Source organism: Ipomoea triloba, chromosome 13, assembly GCF_003576645.1.
Source record: "Ipomoea triloba cultivar NCNSP0323 chromosome 13, ASM357664v1".
Taxonomy (NCBI): domain Eukaryota; kingdom Viridiplantae; phylum Streptophyta; class Magnoliopsida; order Solanales; family Convolvulaceae; genus Ipomoea; species Ipomoea triloba.
Window position 1 is genome coordinate 1,916,318 of NC_044928.1, and position 15,747 is coordinate 1,932,064.

At 32.8% G+C, this 15,747-nt stretch overlaps 1 protein-coding gene across 2 annotated transcripts; it reads right to left on the reverse strand.

Moving 5' to 3' along the window:
* Positions 1-6,868: 6,868 nt before the first annotated feature.
* LOC116000992 (protein TOPLESS-like) lies at positions 6,869-11,301 on the reverse strand. Of its 2 annotated transcripts, XM_031240878.1 has the most exons (16): positions 11,146-11,300; positions 10,968-11,071; positions 10,576-10,755; positions 10,324-10,437; positions 10,076-10,207; positions 9,802-9,985; positions 9,365-9,533; positions 9,144-9,253; positions 8,884-8,953; positions 8,626-8,693; positions 8,418-8,513; positions 8,233-8,328; positions 7,977-8,095; positions 7,638-7,872; positions 7,396-7,560; positions 6,869-7,247 (listed from the first exon to the last, which is right to left on the reverse strand). In XM_031240878.1, the coding sequence occupies exons 2-15, from the start codon at positions 11,048-11,050 to the stop codon at positions 7,447-7,449; spliced, it is 1,770 nt and encodes a 589-aa protein (XP_031096738.1). In that variant the 5' UTR covers positions 11,051-11,071; positions 11,146-11,300; the 3' UTR covers positions 6,869-7,247; positions 7,396-7,446. The 2 variants fall into 2 exon arrangements, with proteins under 2 accessions (XP_031096738.1, XP_031096739.1); XM_031240879.1 differs by lacking the exons at positions 6,869-7,247; positions 7,396-7,560 and having other exon boundaries at positions 7,705-7,872; positions 8,060-8,095; positions 11,146-11,301.
* Between the last annotated feature and the right edge of the window lie 4,446 nt (positions 11,302-15,747).

Consider the following 15,747-nt stretch of genomic DNA (forward strand, 5'->3'; position numbering starts at 1 on the left):
GCATACTCAATATGCATCATTGAGTAATGACTATTTGTTCCCCATGTCACTAAAAATAAACAAAAAAAGATTCTAGTTTCACTTTTTTATGTTTTGTATATAATTTAAGAGGCAATATAGCATTTCATATAATTAAGCCATACCAAAAAATAAAAAAAATCAAACACCTCCATAACCAAGAAACTTTATTGGCACACAGTTAAAATATAATTAGTTCAGGCTTTTAATTGATATAAAATACATGATTCAATTTTTGTGGCTTGTGAATGGCTACATTTTTAACACTAAGAACAAGTTTTAAATCCTGAAGCAAGGAAGATACAGAAGAACTTATTGCAAGTCTATAAGGAATTTGATTCTTTTGTTAATTCAACTCAAACAATTATTTCGCAGAAGAATTGAGGAGTCTTAATAATGATAATTTTCTCCAACATTTCTTCCAAAAAAAAAAACACACATAGAGACTTAAAATATCATACAAAACTGGCCAATTACCTTAAACTTTTTCATATCAAACAACGTGATTTTCCCTTCTGAAGCAGACACAGCATAAGAATCATTTGTTAGTATATAAAATATATTAACCTAGTGTTTTCGGGTGTTGAACATATAATATATAAAATATAAATCATAAATGACAGTTCAACTATTAATTTAAGAGCTTCCCCAATAGTGACTTTGGCTCAGTTTTTTATGAAGAACAAATCAAGGTATGAGTGTTTAAACAAATCGGAATATTAATTTTTTTGAGGTTCTCTCTCTTTTGCAGATTAACACACTAAGCGGGCACGTAGAGTGCACGTGTCCGGCTAGGCGCATTCTGGTGCTTGACGATGATTAGAACAAAAAAAACAACACATAAAGGGTAAAGCAACATGAATATAAATGTAGATTAAACAAAAAAAGCAGTAATTGATCGATTGATGCAAACATCAAGTGATTAGGAAATCATGAGAGAAATTAAATAGAAGAAATTACTGTATACAAACACAAAACAACTTATTATAATGGAGAACATCATGAGAGAAATTAAATAGAAGAAGCATACAATAATAGTAGTTACCCACGAGAAATTTAACGAAATAAACGGAGAGTATAGCTGCGGCCGCAAACGTACAGTAATAGCAATTACCGGCGGTGAAATTTCTATGCAAACGCAAAACTCTTGACAAATTAAACGTGATGGCGACCGCGAGAAAAGGAAGAATACGAGTGTGCCGCGAGACCGGAAGAATTGGAGTGTAATAGCAAAACCCTAGCACATAGATGTTATAGGAAAATATTCCACCCCTCCAAAATGTAAAATATATTTATATTCTAATTCTAATTCACATTTATTTCCGATGTGAGATAAAGGTTTCCCAAATTCCAATTTCATAACTACAGATATATTTTGATAATTACTTTCTCAATCACCAATAACCCTTTTTAATATACAAATATATGAAATTCATCTCTTCAATTAAGAGAATCCAAATACATGTTAACATGATCTAAATAACCACACATATGTTATTTTCATGTTAACTTTCAACAAATGTATTTCTAAAAACTACAACATTGCATGAACCAAATGAGATCTCACACATATATACTAGGTTCACTTTTAAATTACATGTAATTCATCAAAGAGTTGAAGTTAAGATATAAGGCAAAAGCAAAAATCAAAGCTATTAAAGAAATTTTAGCAACCTAATACAAATTCAATAAATATACTTACTAGGAAAAATCAAAGAGTATAGTTCACAATTTGAGGGTTTAAGACAAATATGCAAATGAATCGAATAACCTGCACGTTGAATTTAAGTATTACTTGAAACAATAACAATTTTGTAATTGACAGTATATCATATCAATGGAGAATGCAAGAAACAAATTTAAAATCAATATATGCAATTAGATGAGTGAATGATTTTTGTTCGATGAGCGAATATATGAGAGCAATAAACTATTGAATTTAGGGTATATCAAAAGAGAACTTTCGTTAGAGAAAACACGAGTACAAACAAAAGACATACAACTTCACACATTGGACATGTAGGATCCATCTGAAAGGAAATTGATGAATAACAGTTTCACAATAATGTCGAATGAAACTGCAGTTATATCAAAATGGAACTACTATAGTTTTGTTGATAGGTAACTGCAATTGTGTTGAAAGGTAACTGCAATGTATATAAACTGAAAGTTAACGGCGGGGAACGGAGGCCGTTTCAGTCATTTGTTTTCATTAATCAAAACGACATCGTTTTGATGCATGGACCACAATAAAATTTGCGAAATATATATGATACTGTATGATTTTTTATTATGGTAATAAGATTTTAAGTTTCATTTAAAAATACTAAATATTTTCGTTTTAAAAATAAAGTTAATATTTCTAAGGCAATGTTTGACACATCAACCTTTCAAAATCCAGTTTTAGAATGTAAAACAATAGAAATCTAGAGAAGTTAATTAGGTTGTTTGCTTGGTAACCACAGTATTTAAATTCAGCTCCCAATAAAAACGATTTATTGACTTTTTTGGTTTGAATTGATTAAAGTCACAAGATAGAGTATACTCAATATGCATCATTTGTGACTTGTGAATGGCTACATTTTTAACACTAAGAACAAGTTTTAAATCGTGAAGCATGGAAGATACAGAAGAACTTATTGCAAGTCTATAAGGAATTTGATTCTTTTGTTAATTCAACTCAAACAATTATTCCGCAGAAGAATTGAGGAGTCTTAATAATGATAATTTTCTCAAACATTTCTTCCAAAAAACAAAAAAAACACATAGAGACTTAAAATATCATACAAAACTGGCCAATTACCTTAAGCTTTATTTTCCCTCCTGACACAACATAAGAATCATTTGTTAGTATAAAAAATATATTAACCTAGTGTTTTCAGGTGTTGACCATATAATATATAAAATATAAATCATAAATGACAGTTCAACTATTAATTTAAGAACATCCCCAATAGTGACTTTGGCTCAGTTTTTTTTGAAGAACAAATCAAGGTATGAGTGTTTACACAAATCGGAGTATTAATTTTTTTGAGGTTCTCTCTCTTGCAAAACCCAAGTTCTTTGTGAGTCCCGCAGAAGAGAGATGACAGAAGCTAAGTCTACGGCCTTTGTGCGTGTTTAACCTATATTCAGCGCCTAGTCAGCATAGATTTTGAAGGGTGGAAGATGGGGGGAAAGAGAAAAAAATAGTTGCAGATTAACACACTGAGCAGGCACGTAGAGTGCACATGTCCGGCTAGGCGCATTCTGGTGCTTGACGATGATTGGAACAAAATACAACACATAAAGGGTAATGCAACATGAATATAAATGTAGATTAAACAAAAAAGCAGTAATTGATCGATTGATGCGAACATCAAGTGATTAGGGATATATATGTCTGTTTAAAGCAACATATATAATATTTGAGGGTTGTGCCATGTACATATATTTATATGAAGTATAATGTGCATTATAATGTTCATGTGATCACAAGTACATTGTAATATTGTGTGTGGTGATTCTCTGATCACATGTGCATTGTAATATTATGTGTGGTGATTCTCGAGATATCGAGAATGGATCTCGACGTGTCGAGTCTATGCGTTGAAAAAAGGTGTGGCTTGAAAATTTTGGTGTAATATATTTATATGGTGCAATTAAATTTTTATAGAAATGATCCATATATTGCATAAATGATATGTCAGGAAAATTTCCCATATTGAAAAATTATATAATTTTTGAAAAAAGTATATATCTTGAAGAAATTAAAATATACAAATTGATGAAACCACAAAAATTTGTGAGGTGTTCAATAATAATTGTTCACTAGAGGCTATTCACTATACGGCGGAATCCCACGGAGTTGTACACAAAAGTTATGATCTAGTTTCCAAATTTATAAGGGTGAGGTAGCCGAGAGCAGCTACTAGGGATCATATACTACTCATAGGCTTGGTCCTCTGGGGATGTACACGTAGGTGATAGTTCAGTTTATAATTGTAGATTTCTGATATGAGTTTTATTCTCCTTGTATACATGCAAAATTGGATTTGAATTATTCTCCCCACGTAGATACATATATTTTTATTATTATTAAAATGATATTATGAATGATTATGGAAATGCGTATACGAGTTTTGAAAATTTAAATACAAAGTCTATATTTTACGGGGTAAAGTGAAACTTACTTAGCTTATGCTAATTTTTGTCTACACTTTATTTTTGTATTAAATAATTTTTATAGGTGAACATGGATGAGAATCTGAGATGAACTCAAGTTGAGAAGGATTTAGTCTATTTAAGAATAGACTCTATGAAGATTTATTATTTGAAGAATTTTATGGTTTGTATGGTATTTTTCCTTGATGTAAATAAGTTGGATTTGAATTATTTATTGTAAGTTTTAATTTTAGCCTTAGCGTTTGGGTAATGGAGAGATACCTGAGCATGGCGGTAACACCCATTTTTTATTGGTTATTAAAGCTTCCGCAATGACTTTAGTAAATTGACAATTAAGAAAAAGAATATTGTAAGAAATTTGATTATGAAAAGTTGGGGTGTTACAACTAGAGTAAATTGATGGAGTTCTGGAGTATAAAGAAATTGAAACAAAGATATCGGAGAAGGTTTCGTTATTATTGGAGAGATGATCATCAGAATAGTAAACACTGCGAAAAGTTAATGCAAGTCCGTCGTTATGCCATGGACCCGGATCCACATTGCAAGGTGCACCTAAGTCCATGTTCACAATTTTAGAATTCTATGTTCACAAATTTAGAACTCTATCTTCACAATTTTAGAACTCTATATTCACAATTACAGAACTTCATATTCACAATTTCTTAACTCTATATTAACAGTATAACACAATTTTTGAATCTATATAACAAATTGTGAATATAGAGTTCAAAAATTGTGAATATTAGGTAATATAATTTTGTATATTCAGATCTAAAATTATGAACATAGAGTTCTAAAATTGTGAATATGAACTCGGGTTCACATTGCAAGGTGGAACTAGGTCCATAGCATAATGGCAAGCAAAGTGGGCCGAATCAACCAAATAGAGAGGTTCGTCTGATTGATGCTATGCATTAATTTTCAAATAGTCATGTAAAATAGGTCGACTCGATATATATTGGCATACATTGAGTTAGAAATTTAGAATTGTTGTGGATCATGTTATGTTAACCCATTTTAGAATGTAGATCAGTGCAATTCCAACCCACTTAATTTATGAAAAAAATTAATTCATAATTTTAAAAATGGTTTAAGTTTATCAACTATAGTTTGCACTTTTTAGAAAAATTAAGTTTATTACTTATTTGTAAAAATGTAAACATTTAAGTTCTCAGTAAAGAAATTTTACTAATCTAATACAAATGTTATAAATATATTTTATTAGGCAAAATCTATACTTACCAAGCAAAATCTAAGAGTATATATAGTTGACAATTTGAGGGTTTAATAACAAGATGCAAATGAATTGATAAATATATTTTATTAGGCAAAATCTATACTTACCAAGCAAAATCTAAGAGTATAGTTGACAATTTGAGGGTTTAATAACAAGATGCAAATGAATTGAATAACCTGCACGTTGAATTTAAGTATTAGTTGAAATAATAACAATTTTGTAATTGAAGGTATATCAATGGAGAATACAAGAAACAAATTTAAAGTCAATAATATGTAAATAGAGGATTGAATGACTTTTGTTGAGGAGTGGAGAGATGAGAGCGAAAAACTATAGAATTAGGGTATATCGAAATAAAACTTTGGTTAGAGAAAACACAAAACACCTACAAACAAGAGATGTACAACTCCAAAAATTTTATGAACTTAAATTTTAATGGTGGTGTTTAAGAATTGTGGAAAGCATCAAGAGATGAGTAAGTAAATTACAAATTTTCAAGTTACAACAAACAATACAAGAAAAAAAAATCATATCTATTTATGAAAATTTTGTAGGTAAATTACTTAAATTATTATGTAGATAAATCATTAAAATATGTAGGTGCAATGATGGCCCCTCCTCTCACAAGTGCACCCCTACCGCGACCTTATATCCTTACATCGGGATTGTCACCTCTCATAAGTGCGGCCCTGGGTCAGGCCGCGACCTTATATTATCCCTACCTCGGGATTGCCACATGACACCTCCTGCCTCCAGTTGGCCGTCCCTATTCTATGATTCACCCTTAACTTGACTCCTTGCTTTATGACCCACCATTGCTGCGACCTTATATCCCTAACTCGGGATTGCCACATGACACCTCTGCCTCCAGTTGGCCGTCCCTATTCTACGACTCACCCTTAACTTGACTCCTTGCTCTATGACCCACCATTGCCGCGACCTTATATCCCTACCTCGGGATTGCCACGTGACACCACCTGCCTCCAGTTGGCCGTCCCTATTCTATGACCGACTCTTAACTTGACTCCTTGCTTTATGACCCACGCTTAACTTAACTCCTTTGTCGAATTTGCATGCATAGCGGTATTCCCTTCATGTCTAGACCACCAAAACTTGTCCATGTATTATAATCACTCTAAACCGAATTAAATTATGGAACTTCATTTCTTGAAACCGAATTAAATTATGAAACTTCATTTCTTGGGCCCAAACAAAATTGCCCGCATCCGATATATTTAATATCTGTAAGTTTTTTAAAATTAATTCAAATGGTTTGGATTAATAAAATCAACATCAAAATCTGAACCGGTTAGAATCACAAGACAGAGTTTATCACATGCATAATATTGGCTACGGGCTTACGTGTTTTTCTCATCATCCAAAAAAAATAGTCACTTATTTATATTGTGTATTTAAGTTTTTTTTCTTCCTAACCATAACCTCTTGGGATGGCAATACAATTCATATTCATTGACTATCCAAAAATTGACAGTTTCTAACAAGAGTATTAAAAAAAAAAAAAGAGTTACTTATTCTACATTTTAATGACAATCTTTCTAAGGTTGGTAGGGAAGGGCAGCGCCATGTAAGTTGGTGGGACTGTTCCCCATTCACCTTCAGATTTAAAGTTTAAACGGCCCAACTATGACTAGTTGGATTCACTGGTTCAATTTTGGGTGTCACCTCTGATAAATTTTGACTTTGGCAATTCTACATTTTGATGACAATCTTTCTTGAGATTAACTTTTGCAACAATGGATGCCAGTTGATCTGCAACATCTAATCCAGCAGCTGTGTTATGACTGCCAGAACTTCCACTTACCAAATACTGCACATGTAAAAAAACATTTTGATGGCAATCTTTCTCGAGATAAAAGGGAACAAATTAACTGCAAATCTTCGTAACAGCAGCTGAGGAAACTATTGGAGCAGTTCTCAGTGGTATGTAAAAGCTTGGCCACAAATGAATTGCAAACCTTCATAAAAGCAGCCGAGGGAACTATTGGGGCAGTAAACGGATGACTCCCCTAGGCTCGTAAAAGCCTGAAACCATCTGCATTTGCCAAAATTTTGATGCCATTCTCACTTGTTGAAACAGCTAATAAATTTCCTTCTTTATTGAACCGTAGACAAGGCCGACACTGAAATAATATAAAACACATGGATCAGTTAAGCAATTTACGTGCTGGAAAATTCTACCATGTAGCATGTTAATTACCGGAAGTGCACCCCCTGCATCAGTAGTTGTAAACAAGTTCTCATCATCCATATCCCAAAATTTGACAGTGAAATCATCACCGGCTGCTATGAATCTATTCTTAGTAGTATCAAATTTCACAGCCTCCGTGGTCTGCCCTCCAAGACCAATATATTCCCGCTTAATTGTAACTGTATTGTCATTCAATTCCCTAAGGTACGATACCCCTTCCATGTCAGTGCCACAGGAGAACAATCTGCAAGGTTATTACATCGTGACTTCAGCCCACAAATGACAAGGTGAAGGTACCAAGCGAATAAAAGATTAGAGATAAGATGCAAAATGCACGGTTTACTTGACCTTTTCCCATTGGAACTGCAAAGCATAGTGGTCCCTTGTGCAGGATAATCAACAGCACAAATCCTATCAAAATATGGCCATACCTTTATTTTACCATCAGTTGCCACCGAGAAGAAAAACTGAGATTGAATAGAAGAGAAGAGGTATCAGCCACATATTGTGCAGCACATGTGCAGAACAACAGACAAGTGAAGCCGAAAAGAATAGTTCCAGTTTACAAGTCACAGCCACTTAATTTCTGTATAAGTTTTCTTGCCTGAATATTTCCAATCTGATGTGGGCATACAGAACAAACGGATGACTCGTGACCCTCAAAGGTATACTTCTTAGTGCCTGTTGACGCATCCCACATCTGTAAAAATGTAAACATTTAAGCGCTCAGTAAGACGGGAATGGAAGAAGTCATTGTACAACAGAAAACAATCACTTGAAGAATCAAACCTTAATAAGCTTGTCCTCCCCACAAGTAATTATAAAAAGCCGATAGTTCAGATTTTTAAATGCAATATCATTCACACTTCCTTCATGAGCTTCAATCTGAATGAATATAACAAAATCAAATATCACTGGTTACTAGATTAGAATAATTGATGACTGTAGCAGAAAAAAATCATGAAATGATATCCAAAGACTGAGATAAAGAATTAACCTCTACATGTTTTCTTAAATTTCCATAATAGGTGTAGACATGCACAAGTCCCTTGGAGTATGCAACAACTGGCGAAAAACAACAGAACAAGAGAAGTATCAAGCCAATACTGCTTAGCTTTTCTTTAAATTTTCTGAACCGAATAAAACTTGACGAAGCCTTAATGAATCAAGTTGAGATAAGCTAAACAAGAGGAAAACATGGCTAATATTTCATAAATTCCAGAACCAGTTTACTTTTCAACTGTCACTGACATACCAAACACAGAACCGCGAGGACTCCACAAGACACGATTAACTGACGCGGGCGGGTCATTCCTCAATGCAGACTAATACAAGATCAGAAAAATGAAAATAAATCGGCAGTAATCTAAACATCATGAAATGCTGCACATCTGGAAACACATGATGTTTAGGCAGAATTTCAGATGCAATATATAAATGAAATTATATCGGTAGCCTAAACATCATGATATTCAACTTCCAATGCATGCAATGTAAGAATTTCAGAAGGCAAACCTGCAGCCCCAGTGTGCATGCCCTATGATCCCAAATCTCGAAACTTCTTTTAGCAAGCCTTGTCCTAGTTCGTAGTTCCCAAATTATAATCTCTCCTATGCTCGTCCCAACTAAAATGGTTGAACAAGCATCAATACAACAGAAAATCAATGTAAAACTATCAAATAAAACTAAACATGAGAGAGTTTTATCGATGTTGTTTCGATGCAGCGGGAACTAACCAAGAAGTAAACTATGTTGCACGGGATGAAAATCCATACTCCTTATTGCTGATCCCTGATTCAGAGTCATAACTACTGTCATTGGAATATCATCAGATGAGCCTGAGCTTTGACCTTGACTTTGATTGCCATAGCCAACATGCAAAATATTGACAGGCATATTGTTAACCTGCAAATAATAAGTTTTATAAAATCAATAGCTTACTTGCATGCAGAGTATGAAATAGGGAGATTGTTAACTCTGTACCCTACATATTAAACCAAAGAATAAAGTCCATAAACCTCACTTGAGTTGCACACTTGGTGCACATATATAGTTCATTCAAAAAAAAAAAAAAGATTTAAAAATAAAATGGTTTATTAGCTGAGTAAAGTTTCTGAAAGTATCATAAACCATAAATAGTTTATTAGCTGGTTTCTCTTTGATTTCAACTTACACCATCAGCTTGTAAAGGTGGAAAACCACCTGGCATAGGGGCATCTACGGTTAGCTGATTGGTAACTGGAGGAAGGAACTGTCCACCATTTAGTTGTGACTCCTCACAACGGTGATCAACCAACAATGTCATTATTTCAGGTTTAGGATTTGGTTTCTGACAATGATGGTGCTGCCAATTCAAACTGCAATGAATCATGGAAGCCTACCAATTAGTAAAGCTACCTGGACCGCAGAAATAACCTGAGAAAGTCTAAAATGATCGGGAAACAAACCTCTGATTTATTAAGGTCCTCAATCTTGAGGCCTCCACTGCAGGAGAGTTAAGTGCATCATGAAATGCTGGGTTTGATTCAATAGCATTCTTCAGCTTATCAATCATATTATTTCTCTCAGACTCAGGTTCCCTGTATGTCATTAAATTCTCATTCTCCCAGCAAGTATCGTGTATTATTCTCAACAAGTTCAATGATATTTATGTGATACAATACAAAGACAATCCTAAAGCAAGTGTTTCCATTACCTAATGTTCTCGAGAGTCAAAAGCATTGCCATTTCTTTATAAAGGTCATTATCCTCTCTTGCAAACACTTTCAATTCCGAATTCAGAATATTTATAGCCTTCTTGATATCCTTCCTGCATTTGAATAGAAGGAAACAAAAGTCAGAATGCATTCAAATGCACACAAGTGACACAAGACATGCACAAAAGTGACACAAGACATGCACAAAAGTGACACAACATATGCACAATGCTTTATGCATCAAAATCCACCTGTCAATCGCTTCAAGGTACTTTTGCTTTCGGATTTGAAAGAAGACTTCCTTTGAAAATCTGTTTTCATCAAGACTTGTGAAGCCCAGTAGATACTTCTCCACTTCATCCCATTCTCCTTTCTTGACCAATTCCTCAAAATGTAGCATATTGAAGAAAATCCTAGACTCTTCTTCCAACCTTCAGCACATATAATAAATCCAAACAGGAAGAAAGAAAAAAATTACAAAAAATTAATAACTTTAACCAGCTCATAAACTGAATATTCAACAGATTAATACCCACTAAATCACTGTAATTAGAATTCCCATCTTTTCTTTACTAATTACTTTTAGCAATCAAATACAGAACATAAAATTTTAAAAGAAATTAAACCAATTTCGAGACCCTACTTGCGAGCAGATTCTTTGAATCCTTCTTCCTCTAGGAACTGAAGTAATATAAACAACAGATCTCTGTCCGACGATGATGACATACTTGCTCCTTACCTCCACACCTGCAAAAACAAAAATACATATTACCAAAACAATATAAATTCCAAAACACAAATTGCAGGGAAAAAATCAATACCCATTTTCAGGAATCACAAATTTCCCAAAATCAATACATGTGCTTCTGTGAATGTAGTATATAGAGAGAGCATGCAGTCTTTCTCTCTCTACACAAGACAATTGTTGCATGTACATCTCTGCTAAACTCTGTATAGCAGACTAATGGCGAAGAGATGAAGCAGATAAACAGTTAAATTTATGCTAGGTCTCGATAGGTGAGGCTACTTATCGATGATAAGGCACCGATTATTTTGAGATATGCAATGACACTTATATATTGAAAAGAGAAAATTGCACTTTTGATCCTATGACTATATGATTCATGTTAATTGCAATATTTGATTTTAAAAATTAACAAATTAGTCTAAAACCAATAATTTAAAACACAAATGAATACTCAACACTTTAATCATTACATTTTTATAGCCTAAAACTAATACTTTAAAACACAAATGAATACTCAACACTTTAACCATTAAATCTAATACTTTATAGCCTAAAACTATTACTTTATAACACACAAATGAGTACTCAACACTTCAACCATTAAATCTAATACTTAATAGCACAAATATACTACTTTTAAACACAAATGAATACTCAACACTTTAACCATTAAACTTAATACTTTATAGCCTAAAACTAGTACTTTTAAACACAAATGAATACTCAACACTTTAACCATTAAATTTAATACTTTATAGCTTAAAACTAGTACTTTAAAACACAAATGAATACTCAACACTTTAACCATTAAACCTAATACTTTATAGCCTAAAACTAGAACTTTATAACACAAATTAATACTCAACACTTTAACCATTAAACCTAATACTTTATAGGCTAAAACTAGTACTTTATAACACAAATTCAAGAGTGCACTTCATTGCCATCAAAGGAGATAAAGAGCTTGCTGCCAGAAGACTTAAAACATCAGTAAAATACACATCAATTATGTTTGGCAGGGAAATCGAGCAAAATTGCATTTTCATTAATTATTTTTGTTTGACAGGGAAATCTTACAGTCTAAATCTATTTCTGAGGAAACGGTGGTGAAAAATATCAGTCAGTTTGGGGCATTCTTTCAAGGTATTTGCAAGTTTGTTCGATATAGCAAGTTTGAGGAGTGTGGGACATTAAGAAGTGGTGATCTTCTAAATTATACAAATGTTATTTGCTCCCTAAGTTTTGACTGTGAAAGGGAATAGAGCAGCAGCCGGGGTCTCAAAGAAAGTCAAAATTATTTAGTTTGATTCACTTTTGAATGAATTTGTGGATATTCAGTATCCTGTGATTGAGATGTCAAACAAATCTAAGCTTAGCTGTTTTTGTTGGAACAACTACATCAAAAACTACTTGGCTTCATCAGGCTATGATGATGTGGTGAAGGTTTGTATTTTTTTTAACTTTGTGTCATAGGAATCATGGGAATAAGTACGTGATACTATGATAGCTAAAATCCTACACTATAGCCCTTTGCATTTATCAATTACAGATATCATTCTTTTTGAAAATGTCTTTCTTTTGAATGTAAATAATATTCTTTTTTTAAGTTATAAGCCAAACTAACTCCAACAACAAAGATCTACCTATCCTTTTTCTCACATGAAAAACAGGGGACTAAGGTAGTAGGAAAGGAGATAAAGAAAACATCTTCAAGCTATATTTACAGCACACAACTTGAAATTTATGTATGAAATCAATGGGGTAGATTACTTGTATCTTTTTGTTCAAGAACTAGTGGAAAAGACATGCCCAAAGTCAAACTGGTGAGGCAGCCAAAAGCGTCAAACATTATCGCATTGTTTCATAAGAAAAATACATTATGATCTCAAGTACTTGATCAAGTATTAGATCTCAACACTTTAACCACTGAATCTAATACTTAATAGCCTAAAAATAGTACTTTACATCACAAGTGAATGATCATAACTTTAACCATCAAACACAACAACACATTAAAGAACAAATATACTTTTTAATTGCACAATTGAATAACCAATTCAACACTTAAAGCATTAAATTTAATACTTAATAGCCCGAATATACTACTTTATATTACAAATGAATAATCAACACTTTAACCTTCAAACACAATACTTAATAGCTCAAATATACTACTTCATAACAACAATGAATACTCAACACTTAAAGCATTAAATCTAATATTTTATGATGCAAATATACTATTTTATATCACAAATGAATGATCATGACTTTAACCATCAAACACAACACTTTATAAAGAAAATATACTACTTAATTGCACAAATAAACAATCAGCACTTTAACCATTAGCTCTAATACTTAATAGCCTAAAACTAGTAGTTTAAAACACAAATGAATAGTCAACACTTTAACCATCAAACACAATACTTAAAAGCACAAATATACTACTTCATAACAACAATGAATACTCAACATTTAAATACAACACTTTAACCATTAAATCTAATATTTAATAGCCAAAAACTAGTAGTTTAAAACACAAATGAACAGTCAACACTTTAACCATCAAACACAATACTTAAAAGCACAAATATACTACTTCATAGCAACAATGAATACTCAACATTTAAAGGAAGAAGCAGAGAGTAATAGGAAGTTACCTACGATGAACAACAAGAAATTAAACTGAAGAAGCGAAGATTAATAGGCAAAGTTGCCGGCGGCGAAATACCTCTGGCTAACGAAATCCGACTTACTGTATACAAATACAAAACTATTTATTATAATGGAGAACATTATGAGAGAAATTAAATAGAAGAAGCATACAGTAATAGTAGTTACCCACGAGAAATTTAACGAAATAAATGGAGAGTATAGCTGCGGCCGCAAACGTACAGTAATAGTAGTTACCGGCGGTGAAATTTCTATGCAAACACAAAACTCTGGAAAAATTAAACAGGATGGCGACCGCGAGAAAAGGAAGAATACGAGTGTGCCGCGAGACCGGAAGAATTGGAGTGTAATAGCAAAACCCTATCAAATTTTACACATTAAAACTATCAAAAACAAAAACTCACCTGATATTATGAAGAAAATCCACCTTTGTGATAAGAAAATTTGAAAATTAGATGAAAAAGTGTAGAGGAACTCTGTGTCTCTACTGCTCGGACACTTGACATGAAGAACACAAGAAATGCTTAAAAATGGAACGAAAATTTGATAAACTGAATTAATAGGCAAATTTATTGTGTGGACCATGGTCCACACAGTGATGTATGGAGTGTGGACCATAACAAAATGTATATTTTTAATGTACTAAATGTACATTATTTTCGTACTGAGTGTGTACATTATTTTTGTACTGAGTGTACATTATACAAAATAATGTACATTCAGTACACAAATAATGTACATCCCCTGAATACAATGTACATTATATTTATACTAAATGTACATTATTTTTATACTGAATGTGCATTATTTGATAGTATGGTTCACACAGCTGTGTGGACCATAGTCCACACAATAATGATTGGAATTAATAAAACTGGGCTAAAGAAAAGCCCATATCTGATTGTTAAAAAAAATAGTCCAAACAGAATTAATCCATTAATTAAATATGACCCAAATTATGTGACCCGACCCGTCTCACGGATTCTCACACAAGTGTTAATTACCCTATGAGTTTTGCATTCTTTGTTGCATTTATTTTCAAAAGTGAAGTGCATAATTGTAAAACACATAACATTTTCTTTAGTTCCTTAAAAATAGTATAAAAAGCAAATATGACAATTGAAATGAGTATATCAATAAATCAAAACAAGCTGTGAGAGTTTTTTACCTTTTTATGTCATATACTCATATTTGAGGTTTAAATCTGTAATAACCTTTCAAAAAAATTGACACATTTAAATACTAAAATTGACTAATTTGTAATAGTTGATGTTCATATAATCATATCTAGTAAAATTTGAGCTCAACAGGACCGGTCCAAAAGTTTTATAGGTTCCTGGGCAAAATTAAAATAAAAGGGCCCCTATATTAAAAAATTCCTAATCTACAATTCTCCAAACTAAATTCCTAAAAAATCCTAATTCCAAAATTACAATTCATCAATTCCTAATTAATCCACAATTCTGCATTTCTACAATTCATCTGCAAACTAAATTCCTAATTTATTTAATTATTTAAATAGCAAAGTGACAATTACTCAATTAGGAATTTAGGATTCCACAAACAGCATTACAACAATACGGCATTACGGCCTAATATGCATTCTACAATTCGTAAAATACCTTTGCAATGGCAGATTAGGCAGGCCGCATGCAATTAAGGCATTACTACAATAGGCGATGATGCGAAGGCAGTGTGAATCTACGATTTGCGAAGACGATTTAGGTGAAAGCGCTGCTAACGGGTGAACCGGTGACCGGTGAGGCTGGGCTGTCGACAGTGAGCAGTAGGCAGCGGTTGAGCGGTGACCGGTGAGGCTGGGTTGTCGACGGTGAGCAGTAAGGGGCAGAGAGCAGACTTGAGAGAGAGTGGCGGAATTAGCCAAATAATTTCCTTCTAGGGTTATATATATATATATATATATATATATATATATATATATATATATATATATATATATATATATATATATATATATATATATATATATATATATATA

Bases quoted from the DNA above. Each gene is read 5' to 3' on its own strand.
- LOC116000992 (XM_031240878.1), bottom strand. From the start codon at position 11,050: ATGTCATCATCGTCGGACAGAGATCTGTTGTTTATATTACTTCAGTTC. The intron at 8,329-8,417 runs GTTTGATTCTTC...ACATTTTTACAG, and splicing joins GGGAGGACAAGCTTATTAAG to ATGTGGGATGCGTCAACAGG. The intron at 8,096-8,232 runs GCAAGAAAACTT...ATTCAATCTCAG, and splicing joins ATCAGATTGGAAATATTCAG to TTTTTCTTCTCGGTGGCAAC.